Below are 15,120 nucleotides of genomic sequence, written 5' to 3'. Positions count from 1 at the left end.
AATAACATGACAGTTAAGCGAATCTGGCTTCCCCATTGACTTTGCTTGTCAGAAGGTTGCAGAAGGGGGTCACGTGACCCCTGGACACTGCAACCGTCATAAATATGAACTAGTTGCCAAGCATCTGAATTTGGATTACGTGACTACCGGTCTGCTGCAGTGTTGCAAGAGTGGAAAATGGCCCTGTGTCACTTTTTTTCAGGACTGTCGTAACTTTGAACGGTCATTAAATGAACTGTTGTAAGTCGAGGACAACCTGCAGTCAGGCAAGTCTTTAAAGTGCTTGAAGGTTCCTCGTTACTGCAGACCTCTTCTAAAAAATGAAAACAATTCCCCTTGTCTACTGCCCTTCCAACATATACCCAATTCCCGCCAGCAGGCATTGAATAGCATCCTGGGAGAAAATGAGACCATTTTGGGATCTTCATCAATGTGGTCCTGGCATAAGCCACTTAATCTCTATTATCTCAGGCAGATTTCTTTGCTGACTTGCTGAAAGCCCTGGGAGTGTTTTTGGGGAGTGGGAGGGTGGGTGGGCTTTTCCCCTCATCTGCCTGCCATAGAGACTGAGGAAGGGGTATGGCGGGGGGGGGGACTCCCCTCCGCTGAATTTGCCAAGCCACCACTTCAAACAGACAGAGCTGCCCCTCCCCCAGACAGGCAGACCAGCTTCTCTCTCTCTCTCTCTCTCTCAGGATGGTTTCCTTCTGCTGTCGTCTCCTGCAGGTTTCTTTCCAAAAAATAATAACAATAGTAACAACGTGAAGGAGCGCTACTTTTAAAAAAAAAGCCATGGTTTAATAATAGTCTGTTGCAATATATTAACTGTGACACATGTCATCATAAAAACACCTAAAATCAAACACTTCAGGAGAAACTGGTGGAGGCAGGGCTAGGGGAATGAATGAGGCCAGCCCCGTGCCTGGAATCCAGGTAGAGGCCGAAGAGGAAAGGGGGACAGTAACAGGAGGCTCATCCCTTTAGCTCCCTGGACACGGAAAAGAAAGCCTCTCGGGCAGCCAAGGTTTGGGAGAAGGTGGGTTGGTCCCTCTCGTTCCAACTGCCACTGTCGCCTCGGTTGCAAGAAGCACCATTGGAGCATGAAGGTGGTGTGCAAGTCTGGGTCAGCGAGGGGGAACCTTGGTTCCGGTCTCTAGATTTGACCTCCGATGGTCAAGGATGGGGCCCTTCCCCACTGACCTCAGAAACAAATGTTTTTTTTCAAGTAGAACGGGAAGGAGGGACGATGGCACCAATGGCTATAGCGTGATCATGGTGCCATCCTCTTGGAGGCTGCCCGCTCGGCTGCCACGCATGGGGCTCCCGCTGCCACTGTGACTGTTCAGGGAGGGCAAGGAGCCTTGGGAGCTATAGAGCGAGAGGCTGTGCTGGAGGCTGTCAAGAAGACCCCCGTTGGGGCAGCTGGCAGGCAAGTCACTCTCAATGACCAGGTCTCCCTCTTCGTCGCTTTCCCCCTCGGCTGTGCTACAGTTGCTCAGATACTGGGAAGCCGGGCTGGGCGTCTGCTGGCTAGGGGTGCTGTCCGTAGACATGCCGGAACTCCCCGAAGCCTTACTGCTGCGGATCACGTTATTGCGTTGATTGGCCGGCTTGACGGTGATGATGAGATTGTGGCTGTTGGCCACCATCATGTCGGTGACCTGGTCCAGTGACTTGCCCGCCACGTCAATGCCGTTGACTTCGAGGATCTCATCGTTCACGGCCAGCAGTCCGGTGCTCTCGGCCAAGCCTCCCTTGACCAAGCGGGAGATGAAGATGCCGGGCACCTTCTCCACCCCGTGATGGGCCACTCGCACGCTGACCCCGTCCCGGATATAAAAACCCAGGGGCTTGTTGGAGCCGTGTTTGTGGAGCCTCACTCGCCGGTGGGTCTCGGGCAAGATGTCCACGTCGATGATGGAGGAGATCTGGCGGAAGTCCTGGGGCATGCCGATCAACAGGTGTGGCTTGGCCCGTTGGTGCGCTGGCCTCAGCAGTCCCTTTTTCTTCCGCTGCAGTGAGTTGGAGGCAAAGACGCTGGCGTTGGCTTCTGCTGTAAGGAAAGAATGGCAAACGGGTCAGGTGGGTCAAGTTGTCTTCTCCAGCTATAGAATTCTTCAGCTTCATCTCGGGGGTTGCTCGGCTTTTTCCTATTACTGAACTACAGTAAAAGACACAGGTGGTCCTTGACTTACAACTGCTAATGTTACAGTGGACATCCCTGGATACGTATGACCCAGTTCCAAAGTTCTGATGGCTCCCAGTTTATGGGAGTCAGCAACCGGCCCAGATTTACCAGTGTTTGCTGCAATCCACGGTCACGTGGCTTTTTTTTTTAATGATTCTTTTTTTGCTGAAAACTGAACCCATTGGTTTAATAACCCTAGTATTTGAATAACTGAGTTGGAAGGGAGCTCGGAGTGGCTAATTTACTTAACGACCACTGGAAAAAAAAAAAGTAAAATTAAGCCAGTCACATGGGTGACCCATTTTATGGCCATCACAATTTATTATAGGTTCTATTATAGTTGTAAGTAGAGGACTATCTGTATTGTCTTTTTATGTCACTTTTTTTTAACATAGATCCCAAATGTATGGCTTTCCAGCCACGTACCACCCCCCCATGTGGCGTCTATACATGCGTGCACGTATATTTGTACACAAACATACCTATGTTACCCTATTAGGTGATAAATTTTTGGTTTCCATTTGGGATCTATGTTAAAAAAAAAGTGACATAAAAAAGTCAATACAGATAGTCCTCTACTTACAACTATAATAGAACCTATAATAAATTGTGATGGTCATAAAATGGGTCACCCACGTGACGGGCTCAATTTTATTTATTTATTTTTGATGCACCCTTTAGTGATGCACAAATGATTTAGCATTTTGGGATGTAGAGTATCTGAAGGCAAAGGTGGTGCCTGGCTGGCAAGGAGAAACATTAGCCAGCAGTGTCATTTTTGAGTTTCTCTTAAGCAAGGGGCAGCACCAGACCACATGGCTTAATCACCCAAGGATAAGCCTCTTATCTATGTTATGTAACAGAATGTCAGAATATGAGTTATTCTCTTTGTGGAAACCTGCCTGGTTGGGGTGGGGATTGAAATAATGGGGTGCTTTTATAGTTACCCATTGGAATACTGACAATACTATGGCCAACCAGAGGAATTCTGGGAGTTGAAGTCCACCGGTCTTAAAGCTGCTCAGGTTGAGAAAGACTGCTGTAAGCACTAGAAGATAAATCCAATATTTTTCTCCTGCCCAGAAGGGTTGCTTCCTTCCTCTCACCCTACTTCTGAGTGACATTTGCTTCTAGGATTACGGAGCACCACCCTGGGAGGATTACAAAGGGGTATGAATAATTCAGTTTTAATCACACTTTGAGTTATGCCCTGCAGGCATTATTCTGTAGATCTCGGCTACAGAACACAAAGGGCCACAGCTCTTAAGCATCACCACAGCCAGTGCCCCAGACAAAGAAGGCAACCAATGTACTTGAATCCTGCAAGAATTCATTAGAAAAATCCTTTGCTGAAGCATCAGAAATATACACGTTTAGGCTGCCAATTGAACAAGGGAATAGAAAGGGTGGGGGAGGGGTGCTTTGTGCTATAATGCCATAGGATTACTTAACTTAAGTGTTTGCTAATCTAAAATAATCTACATATTAGCATCTAAGCAGAGTAAAAGACACAAACACACACACATACATTGAAATTATTATTTAGAATTGGCACGCTCCAATGGTAAATAAAAAAAAAACAGGTGCACAAAGATAAGGCCACACTTGTTATACTGCATCCAGTTTTGGCTGCCGCAATGTAAAAAAGATGTTGAGACTCTAGGAAGAGGGCAGAGAACAAAAATGATTAAGGGACTGGAAGCTAAAACATATAAAGGAACAGTTGCTGGAATTGGGTATGTCTACTTTAATGAAGAGAAGGACTAGGGGTGACATGATATCAGTCTTCCAATATCTAAGGGGTTGCCACAAAGAAGAGAGATCAAACTATTTTCCAAAGCACCTGAAGGCAAGACAAGAAGCAACGGATGGAAACTCATCAAGGAGAGAAGCAACCTAGAACAAAGGAGAAATTTCCTGACAGTGAGAACAATTAATCAGTGGAACAACCTGCCTCCAGAAGTTGGTGAATGCTCCAACACTGGAGGTTTTTAACAAGAGATTGGATAACCATTTGTCTGAAAATGTATAGGGTTTCCTGCCTGAGCAGGGGGTTGGACTAGATGACCTCCAAGGACCCTTCCCACTCTGTTATTCCCTTCTCCTGGGAAAGGAGAAGAGAGAGCCATCTGTCTTGTAACTAATCCAAGTGTAATTTGCGAAAAAGGTAACAACAAGGCCAAGTGCATATCTTTTAAACCTGGCTCCTCTCCAAAGCAATGGGGAGGTGCAAAAGGAAAATATCCACAACTCTCGCCTTTCTGCCAGTTTTTATACCATATGCCATCCGAAAAGAGAGATGCCAGAGAGCAAAGGAGCTGCCTAGATCTGAAGACTATCTGTAAAAGAATTCCTTTGTAAGGAAGGACGCAGAAGCCTCAGGGATCCGTCACTTAAAATTCCCCATGCCTTTGTGGTTAGGGGAAGTGCAGTGGCCATCATCCAACCTTCACGGTCATAGCTAGTTTGGTGTGTGTGTGTGTGTGTGTGTGTGTGTGTAAAATCAAATGCATATGAAGGATGTCGGAGTGGAGAAGGTTGGTCTGATGACCCATGAAGAACCCTGGAGACAGGAACGGAAAGAAGCCTATCCATCTTATGACTTAGTGCGATATATGAATTGAACGGTGTCTCTCTCTCTCTCTCTCTCTCTCTCTCTCTCTCTCTCTCTCTCTCTCTCTCTCTCTCTCTCTCTCTCTCTCTCTCTCTCTCTCTCTCTCTCTCTCTCTCTCTCTCTCTCTCTCTCTCTCTCTCTCTCTCTCTCTCGCTGCCTGCCTGACCTACAGCCTAGCCGTTTTGGAGGAGAAAGCAGAGGGTAGAAAGAGCTAAATGTCCCACAGAGAAACAACATGGAGCCAAAAGAAGCAGTGTACTGTGATAAGATTGGCACGTTTCTCAAGTGGACAAGGCACTGAGATACGGGTAACGTACCATCTATGAATGAGTCCTGGGTATTAAGCCAAAGACGAAGCCAAAAACGCAAGCCACAGGAGGGCAGGTTTGGGCTAAGGGCCCTCTTACATCATAACACGGATTGGAAGCCTAAGAATGAATCTGGCTGGATCAATCCATGTCCCACCTCAGTCTTGCGTTTTCTTCATTGTGGAGCCAATGAGTTGCCTCCGGATCCACACAAGTAGCAGATGAAGACCCACAGGTAGTCCTCAACTTACAACAGTTCCTTTAGCGACTGTTCGAAGTTACAACGAACGGCACTGAGAAAAACTGACGGATGATTGTCATACGACGGTTGCAGCATCCCTCCCCCGCGGTCGCAGGATCAGAGTTCAGAAGTTTGGCAACTGACTCATATTTACGACAGAGGCGGTATCCCTTTGGCGACTCTTTGACCAGCAAAGTTAATGGGGAAGCCAGAATCGCTTAAAAACTTAACTTCAGGGACTCGCTTAACGACTGCGGCAATAAAGGTCATAAAATGGGGCAAAACTCGCTTAGCAAATGTTTCGCTTAGCAACAGAAATTTGGGGCACAGTCATGGACATAAATCGAGGACTAACTGTATCCCCATCATTCTAGGAGTCGGAATTGTGCTGCGCCCAGGCCAAGGTAACACTAAACCTTCAAAACCAAGCGTATTCATCGTATCTGCCCTTTGTGAAATTGTCTAATCCACTTTTGAAGCCACCCAAGCCGGTGGCCATCCCCACACTGTAAGGTAATGAATTCCACAGGTTAATTAAATTATCACGGGGTAAAACTGGAACAGAAATCCAGAGATTCCCCCTGTGAAGAGTAGGCAAGTCGGAGGGCACGCCCGAGGTGCCCTCCGACTCAGCCCAGCCAGAAATGGTTAATGGTAAGGGACTGCAGGCGATATTGTCCCCAACAGATGGAAGGTTAGCAGGTTGTCTATGCCTCATTTTGACTCTCCTGCTGTTTGCAATTCTTCCCCCCCCCACCCCCGCAAGTGTTAAGTAAGAGGACAGATTAATCAACCTGAGATTTAAGAGTATTTTGTGACAAACTATATGGCTTGGGGAGAAACCAGACCAGCCAAATCTGAACAGGTTGCTGCCTTAGCTGGAAACCAAGTGGCATTCACCATCTGGACCTACAATAAAAATAGAAGAATGGGAACCCCAGGAATCAGCAAAAGGGTATCTGCAATTCATATACATGATGCCTGGGTGGGTGCCTGATTTCACAAACAAGCACCGCAATGTAGCCTAGCACTGGCGATGTTACTTAGTTCGGTAGTGAAACATCTGCAAAAACAACAACAACAACAACCACGCTTAAGAGAGCACCAAAGCATCCTTCCAAATTCAGTGCAATGTTTTTCCTCTCTCTCATCCTAAAGGACGGCAGGAAAAAAAATAAAGTACCAGCGCTGTTTCCATTATTGCCTGCATGGTTTTCTGGAGGAAATTCTTCCCTGAAGTTCACATACTGTTTACAGGTCTGCTTGACCAGAGAAAGTAGAGTGGAAAACCTCTTAGCAAAGCACTGTCAAATACAATCTTTGAATCTCCCCAAAACAGAGGAGGGAGAAAAAGGAGGAGGGCTTTCCATGTCTAAATGGAGCACCTTGGCAGACCCCGATCCCAAGTTATAAATATCACCCTGCGTTTTGGGCACAGTAGCTTATTTTTAGCCTGGGAGTCCGGGTTAAACAGCAGAAGCCTTTTTTTTTCCCCACTCCAGGAAGTGGTCCACGTTACATCAGCTCCAGGTTTTGCAAGAGAAGATGTCCTCCCTGGGGCTCCCGTTGCAAGTGGCTATTGTTCTCCCTATCATCTCTCAGCTCTGTGTGTACCATCGCACACAAGAGGCTAGGAACAGTGAATGTTTCCCTTCTCCCTGGGACCCTGAGAAGACAGGAAAAAAATGAAAGAAAAGAAATATGAAGACGAGCTGGTTTCTGGCCCGTTGTTGGCTGTGGCCCTCTCTGGTATGCACCCCGGTTCCAAATAAACCACATGAATTGTCTCATAAACTTTACTGGATGCCTACAGACCGATGAGATCAAAACTTAACTGCAGAGAGAGATGCCAGCAATTTTTCCCAGCATCTGCCAAGTTCCCATTGCTCAGCCTGACGTTCTGTCACCATTGCCTACTCCAGATCCTCTTTTTTTTAAAAAAACAAAACAAAACTATTTTCAGATCTGCACTTAAAACAACCCCGGTAATCTACGATGAGCTAGATTTTATTTCTCACAATATACTGGAACGTTTAAAGGGGAACAGCCTGGTATTGTTTGGAATGTGACGCTCGTTGTTGTTATTATTTCAACTGTCAGGATTTCAGTCCACAAACATCTTTGGATTCTACTGTTGTCTCAAAGTATACAAAATTATTTTCTCTTCTTTATGGCAAGAGGGCGCTGCTACTTCATAGATAAAGTCAGCTGGGTCTCTGATGAAAAGACCCTCCCGAATTGGAGAATCCCCTCCAATGCCCCAGATTCAGAGGAAGAAGACTCTGATTATTGCTATTATTAAAAGATCCTAAGTTACAACTAATAATATTGCCTTATAAGGGTCATAAGTGACCAGTCCACATTTTTTTATGGGCTGGCTAAGTTTTGGAAAGCAGATTTTTCTCCCGTTGAAAACAGCATCTCCTATCAAAGCACCATGCTGATTAAAAAAAAACCAAAACTCTTAATTTAGAGCACTATTCTCTCTTCTGACCTTTAAAAGATCTATTATTAACACCACATCCCTGTTCAGGCATTTGGAATAGGGAAAGATAAAGAAGCTGTCATCATTCAAATATTGCTGAACTGCAATTCCCAGCATTCCTCACCATTGCACATACTCCGTGGGACTGCCTAAGGCAGTGTTTTTCAGCCAGGCTGGCTGGGGAATTCTGGGAGTTGAAGTCCACACACCTTAAAGTTGCCGAGCTTGAGAAACACTGGTCTAAGAGTGATGGATCATCAACATCTGGAATGTCCCAGACTCACTACTGTCAAGAATAAGTACACAGGTGATAATGTCCATTTAAGCTTCTGGTCCCTGGTTTCTTGTTCCCTGATCATTTTTTTCTTCTTCTCTGCAGTCAATGGCCTAGTGACTGTGAATAGGCAAAATGTTGAAATTGAATGGAATTGAATATTCTATTTGGCTAAGTGTGATTAGCCACACAAGAAATTTGTCTCCAATGCAGGTGGTCTCCATGCACATGCAGAGCAACAGAATAATGGTAATTACAATCTTAATAATAATCCCAATGCGAGGGGGGAGTAAAGAAGATAATAGAAGGATAAATGATAATACTACAGCCATATTACATGGGTAAATATGCATAAACATTAGACACCAATGTGAGAATTAGGTATTCAGCAGACAAGGGAAAAAAGGCTCACAGTGTCTAGTTGTTTTGGCATATAATGCCCCATAACGCCATCCCAAGGAGAAGAGTTGAAACAGTTTATATCCAGAATGTGAGGGATCTGCAGATTTCTTCTGACCTCTGCAATATACAGGTCTTCTATGGAAGGCAGGCAGTTGCCATTATGTTCTCTGCAGTCTTAACTTTCTGTTGGAGTCTGTACCTGTCCTGCTTGGTTGCTGTACCAAATAGCAACCAATATACTGTACATTGATCTCAGTATATAATAAATGATCTGTTTTACTATTCTGAATGAAGGTTATCAATCTTTCTCAGCATTTGATGGGGACCTGAAGCAGTTACCCGCGCTTTCACTCTTAAAAACGCTTTAAATAATTTTTTTAAAATAGCACGCCTCCCTGGAAACAGAAAACATTAAAGAAGAGAGGGAGTTAATTCTCAAGGTGCGTCCTACCTTTCTTCTGGATGATGATCCGTAGAAGAGGATTGGCAGACGAGAGAGCCTTGTGATAGTTGTCATCATTGTTAATGGGGAGCAGATCTCCATGGATGTCTGTGTATCCCAGGAGGACATCTGAACAAGGGATCTGGTGCACCCTCTGGATCAGCTGATAGAATTCCTGGAAACCACCCACACTGGACCTCTTCATGGCGAAGCGGCGAAACTCAGCCTCAAACTGCCAGGAAGACAAAACCATCAGGCACACACAAAAAAGCAAACCTTGAGGCCTTGGGGAGAACTTTCCAAAGCAGCAAAGAAGGTTGAGGCCTCCTTTGATTCATCGTTCTTTCTCCTCACACGTAAACTGCCTCTTACATCGTTTGGAGAAAACACACAGCTCACACGTCACACCAAGCCACAATGTGCTTCTTTGGTTTTGGCTTAGTCGCAGGGGTGTCAAACTCGCAACGTCATGTGACGTGTCGCGACGTATCGTGACTTTTTTGCAATTGCTGGCAACCGGGTGGGCGCATCTGGGGCCCGGCAGTTTGACACCCCTGGCTTAGTGGGAGGGGTAAGCAGAAACTAGCTGGTAAGCAGTGTGGGGAGACAATCCATTTGTCAAACTACAGTGAACAGAAACCAGGGCTTGGTGTGACGTAATGAACAAAACAGTCTGTAGCAGTCTTAAGAATATATTGCAAAGTAACACTTCTGACAGGCAGGAGATCCAGCAAGGTAGACTCAACTTTCCATCTTTCCAAAGTCGGTAAAATGAGGACCCAGATTGTTGAGGGCAATAGGCTGATTCTGTGAACAGCTTAGAGAAGTGCTGCAAAGCACTGTGAAGCGGTATATCAGTCTAAGTGCTATTTCTATTCAAAATTGATTTAACAATTTGGAGCTTCTGCTAAATACTACACAGGTAATCCTTGACTCACAAGAGTTTGTTTTAGTGACAATCTGAAGTAGCAACGGCACTGCAAAAAGTGACGTATGACCATTTTTCACACACACAACCGTTGCAGCATCCCCGTGGTCACATGATCAACATTCAGACGCTTGGCAACTGCCTCATAGTTATGACGGCTGCAGTGTCCCAGAGTCATGTGATCACTCTTTGTGACTTCCTGGCAAGCAAATTCAAATGGGGAAGCCAGTTTCACTTAACAACCGTCTTACTAATTCAACCACTTCAGTGATTCATTTATCTGTGAATCTGTTTATCTTGCTTAGCAACAGAAATTTTGTTGCTCAATTGTGGTTGTAAGACAAGGACTACCCATAGCGACATGTAGTCAGTTTTGAGTAGATACATGATCTTGTACTCAAGGAGAAGAATGAAAGTTGTTCTCATATAGCAAATATGTATAGCAAGGCATCTTCTCTTTTATATTTACTGCTTAAACGGAAAAAGAGGGATACAGTGGCTGGGCATGTTATTACAATTAGCTCATTTCCTGCTCTCAAAACCTTTGACTTTAACCTCAGCTAACTGCGAATTCATGCCTTGAATTTCTGATCTTTCCAGCCTGCGTTTAGCCCAGCAATCAACAGGATCACCAAAATGGAAAAGAAACGTTTTTTCCCCCCTTGACGAAAGCTTTTAACTAGTGCCCTCAGGATACGTTAGGACTATCTTCTGAGAATCTGCAGCCAAGTGCTCATAATTTGGAAAGTCATATTTCCAACACACCTGGAAGGCACCTGTCAAGCTTCAGCAACTGCTTGCCGCCTAAAACTAGATGTGTTGAAAGGGGGAAAAGATATTAGGTCAAAGAAAGCTTAGCAAATGGATATATTTGCTTTAGCTTTCATTTGGTCTCTAAGTTTGTTAGGGATTTTCTTGATCCTCTTGCTAACCACTTGTTGATTTCCTGGGGAGATGGAAACTCATTTTCCAGATGAAAACACATTCTCCATATACCTTTAATATTTTGCAAACTAGCAGCCTCTTCCCCAGATTCTGAGAAGCCCATTGCAGTAACTGGCTAGGACAGGCCATTCTCTTCAAATGCACGGACGCTTTTCAACTCTCTAATGCAGGCATGTCCAACCTGCAGCTCCCAGGAGACCCTGGACAGCTAGTAATCCAGCCCCACAAATTCATAAACTTGTATATTATGTGTTTTATAGGAGGCCCAAGATAATTCCTCTTCAGTCAGTATGGACTAGGAATGGCTCAGGAATTCTGGGAGTTAAAGTCCATGAGTCACAAAAGAGCCGAGGTTGCCTACCCCTGGACTAGGCAAGCCAAAATGTTGGATACGCCTGATCTTCTAATACGCTACCTTCTTAAAAGCAATCACATTCGGTTCTTGCTATTTTGTCCTAATTATGAAATAGACAGTATGTTTATCATATTATTTATGGCTACGTTTGTGTCTCTTTCATTATGTAGATTGTATTTTTTTCATCTGAAGAACTTTGGAGTTCTCCAGAGGATCCAAACAATAGAAGACATTTCTTTTAAAATAGGTTGACGGGACTGCTTTGTTGCAAGAATTTTATGCTCTCCAAAGACAAATAGGAAGAAAGAGCAACATATGGCCCATTATTATTACAATAATTGAGAGCATACAAAATTTTTATGCAAAGTCTGAGCTCCTCCAGGCTAATACCGTACAAAACTAGGTTCCTTATTCAGTGCTACTTCTAATCACTACAACAATCAATCATAACAGCCCATCAATTAGGAACAGCATACATTAAACAGTTTGGAATCAAATATCAAACTATATTAAACGACACGGTGGCTTTTTTTTAAAACCTGCTGCATCTGAACAAACCACAGTTGCTTGGCACCACGTGTCAAATCACCCACCCCAGTTCATCCAACATGCTAAAATCAACCCAGTCAAGCCACCGGGTGGTTGTGTGAACCAGGTTACAATGCAACAGCCTTTCCTAGAAATGTGGAAATGCACTTTCCACTAGCTGCAACCCATGTAAGGTCACCCTATAATGGTTAGCAAAGACCTGAGTCACAGTTGCACCTCTGGAGGTCCCAGATAGGGGGGGGGGAGCCTGGTTTCCCCTGACCAGGACACATTTTTGCACAGTCAAGCTTTTCCGTGAACTTGCAGGGTTGAGCTATTTGAGGGGAGAGGGTGAAGATCCTAAGGCAGGGGTCTTCAAACTTGGGCAACTTTTAAGACTCGTGGACTTGAAGTCCACAAGTCTTAAAAGTTGGCAAGTTTGAAGACACCCCCCCCCCCCGCCTTGCCCTAAGGCCTTGCACCCTGCAGAGAAGCCATTCCAGATCCCACCCTACACCTCGGTCCAAGGTGGGGAGGCCCCTTTCCAACCCCGTTCTAGGGCGAATCACTTCAACGCTTGCTCTTTTTTTCTTTCTTTCATGCCTGGGGGGCACACAACAAAGGACGCCCCCCCCCTTTTTACGAGGGGTCCCTGCAGAGTCCAAGCCAGCAGCATCCACGGTTCGAGAGCCGGTCGGGGCAAAGCTGGCGATACCGCCCTCCCCATCCTTGGGTGGGGGGGGCGGCATCGGCGACCGAGAACATCAGCTCAGACGCCGTCCCCCCCTGCCCGTTTCCAAACCCCGCACTATTGCATAACCCGGCGTTGGCGGCGTTTCTCCCCCCCCCTTTTCTTTCCTCCCCCCCCACCGCCTAGGAGGACAAACTCCGGCGGTTTCTCTCCCCCGTGCAGGCTGCCCAGAAGCAGCGCGCGGAAATCCCTCTAGACCGGAGCAAATAATCCCCATCTGGCCGCCGAGGCACCGCCGAGAGACAGGCGGGGAGGCGGGGGTGATGGTGGCGGCGGTGGGGACGGGTCTGTCAAACAATCAGCCGGCACCGCCGCCCGTTAGGCCGGCCTTTACCGCCCCGGCGCAGCGCTGCAGCCCCAATAAGCCAGACGCGTCGCTTCCCCGGCAAGAGACGGCCGGGTCGAGAGACCCAACGCCCGCTCCCAGGAGGAGGAGGAGGCGGCGGCTCCTCGGTGCACCTGCTGCGCGGCCGATCCCAGCCGGGCAAACATTCCGCCGCTGCGCGCCTGGGCCCGGCCGCTCGTCCCCCGGCCTCGGGGGAAATTGCCGCAGCCTCACTCGGAGGGCTTCTCCGCCCGCCGCTCGGCCCTTTTTTTTTTTTCCCCGGGCGGGCGGAGGCGCCGGCGGCTCACCTTGCTTTTGACCTCAATGACCGGCTCCGAGCTGCGCGCCGGTGTGCGGTGGTGCTTAGCCATGCTGCGCCGGCCGGGCCGGGTTGCCCTCAGCCGCCCCGCGGTGCTCGCCGCCGCCGCCGCCTCCGCCTCCTCCCCGGGCTATTCTTGCTGCTGCTCCGCCGCCGCCGCCGCCGACCGGGGCCAGGCAGCAGGAGGGGAGGGGGGAGAGAGACTCACCGTCGGTGACGTCATCCCAGCAGTCGGAAAGGGGCCGCGCCATTGGCTCAGGCCGGCCGAGAAGGGCGGGTTCAGAACCTCCGCGGCGGGTCGGATGGAAGGATGCTGACAACGTCGTCTAGGTAACCGCCCCCCCCCCCCCGCCGCCCGGCTGGTCCAAGGTGTATCCCGCGGCGGGAGATCAAAGGGAAAGCGAGCGGGACCCTTCAGCGCCGGCCAGACTCGCTGGGCGGAAAGGAGAGAAGGGGAGGGGGCTTACCTGAGCCTTTGGACTCATCGCCGTGCTAAGGAGGAGGAGGAGGAGGCGATTAGGGGCGGGGGGGGGCGTCTGTATAAGCCCGCTTTGCTCGTTCTTCGGAGGCCGGCGGGGATGGCGAAGGCAAAGCGAGCAAGCCCGTCCAGTCTTCGGGGATCCAGGCTGAAGCCCGCGGCTGCTGTCCGAGCGCAGGGCCGGCGAGCCGAGGCAGAGATGGGGTCAAGAGAGCGGCAGAGGACAACCCGGAAAAGGGGAGGGGAGGGAGGGAGGGAGGGGGACAAACGGGGCTGGGCTGCATTTTATTTTATTTTTATTTATTTTAATTCCATTTATATCCCGCCCTTCTCCGAAGACTCAGGGCGGCTTACAAGCTTAGCAGTAGCCTTCATCCTATGTATATGCCTGCTTATTAGGGCTTTCACACACACCCCAAGCGGCATTATTACAAAGTCAGCTTAATTGCCCCCAACAATCTGGGTCCTCATTTTACCTACCTCGGAAGGATGGAAGGCTGAGTCAACCTTGAGCCTGGTGGGATGCGAACCTTGGATTATTCGTTGACTGGACACAGAGAAACCTTCGATTCCCCAAGCCACATAGCGAGGCTGAGGGTCCACAGGAGAGAGGCAGTGCATGTTGCCCTCCACAGCCCCCCCCCCCCCCCCCGGTAGCGGATTAACTCAAGAGCGGTTCATACTGTGAAGCGTATCATGCAAAGGCAAGTGATGCATATCATCCTATCTGGGTCTAGAAGGCCCTTAGTCCAGGGGTCTCCAACTTTGACTTGTGGACTTCAACTCCCAGAATTCCTGGCTGGGGAATTCTGGGACTTGAAATCCACACATTGGAAAGGTTCACAAACATCGCTCAGCGCCATCAGTGGCCATGGAAAGACTTCTGTGCTATCTTATTCTCTGTAACTGTCCCAACACCTTCAGGCGGTAGAAGCGCCTGGGAGGAAATGGATGTAAATCTCTATTTTGAACTGGAATTGTCCCTTAAAAACTAACAAAATAATTTACGCTAATTTTTTTGTTGTTGCATGTTTGTACTTGTGAGGATTTAATTAAAGGTCACTCACTGAATTATTATTTCTTTTTTTTAAAATTGAGCAAATGTACTAAAGGGCTGGATAGTTCAGTCTTCCCAAATGACCCACTTTTAGCTTGGGTGCAGCCTTGGAGCTTTTTTTTAAAGTTTCCTGCAACTTATAAGGGTTACCAGGAAAAACCTGCATTTTGTAGGACTGAGTTACTTAAATTAAATCACGGTTAGAGGTTGTCCTACCCCCCACCACCCACTTCTATTTTTAGGAGTGATCTTTAAAAAAGTTCTGTTTCCCTGCTTTAACTATATTATTCTTGAAGTAATTTTGGGTTAACAGACCATTCAGAACTCCCTCCCTTTAGATTTTGTTTTGCCCACTGTTTCTTAAAAGCATAAACCCACAGTGTTTCTCAGCCTTGGCAATTTCAAAATAGGTGTAATTCAACTCCCAGAATTCCCCAACCAGCAGTGGCACAATTATGTCTTTGCTGTTTGCAGCTAATG

General features: G+C 47.4%; 1 protein-coding gene across 3 annotated transcripts; it reads right to left on the bottom strand.

The window, feature by feature from the left end:
- Positions 1-773: 773 nt before the first annotated feature.
- Positions 774-13,465, bottom strand: PARD6A (par-6 family cell polarity regulator alpha). 3 transcript variants are annotated; one of them, XM_081336019.1, is made up of 3 exons: positions 13,095-13,465; positions 8,964-9,186; positions 774-2,050 (listed from the first exon to the last, which is right to left on the bottom strand). In XM_081336019.1, the coding sequence occupies exons 1-3, from the start codon at positions 13,155-13,157 to the stop codon at positions 1,260-1,262; spliced, it is 1,077 nt and encodes a 358-aa protein (XP_081192145.1). In that variant the 5' UTR covers positions 13,158-13,465; the 3' UTR covers positions 774-1,259. The 3 variants fall into 3 exon arrangements, with proteins under 3 accessions (XP_081192145.1, XP_081192144.1, XP_081192146.1); XM_081336018.1 differs by having other exon boundaries at positions 774-2,053; positions 13,095-13,460; XM_081336020.1 differs by lacking the exon at positions 13,095-13,465 and adding an exon at positions 10,648-10,788 and having other exon boundaries at positions 774-2,053.
- Between the last annotated feature and the right edge of the window lie 1,655 nt (positions 13,466-15,120).

The sequence above is a fragment of the Vipera berus genome (genome assembly GCF_964194415.1).
Source record: "Vipera berus genome assembly, chromosome: 10".
Taxonomy (NCBI): Eukaryota; Metazoa; Chordata; class Lepidosauria; order Squamata; family Viperidae; genus Vipera; species Vipera berus.
Note: the sequence above shows the minus strand (reverse complement) of the source record. Positions and strands in the feature narration are given on the sequence as shown.

What these genes read in the sequence shown, in the direction of transcription:
- PARD6A (XM_081336018.1), bottom strand. Translation starts at nt 13,157, where the DNA reads ATGGCTAAGCACCACCGCACACCGGCGCGCAGCTCGGAGCCGGTCATT. An exon ending in TCATTGAGGTCAAAAGCAAG is followed by an intron (nt 9,187 to 13,094) that starts GTGAGCCGCCGG and finishes TCTTCCTGGCAG; the next exon opens with TTTGAGGCTGAGTTTCGCCG. An exon ending in GATCATCATCCAGAAGAAAG is followed by an intron (nt 2,054 to 8,963) that starts GTAGGACGCACC and finishes CTTTCCTTACAG; the next exon opens with CAGAAGCCAACGCCAGCGTC.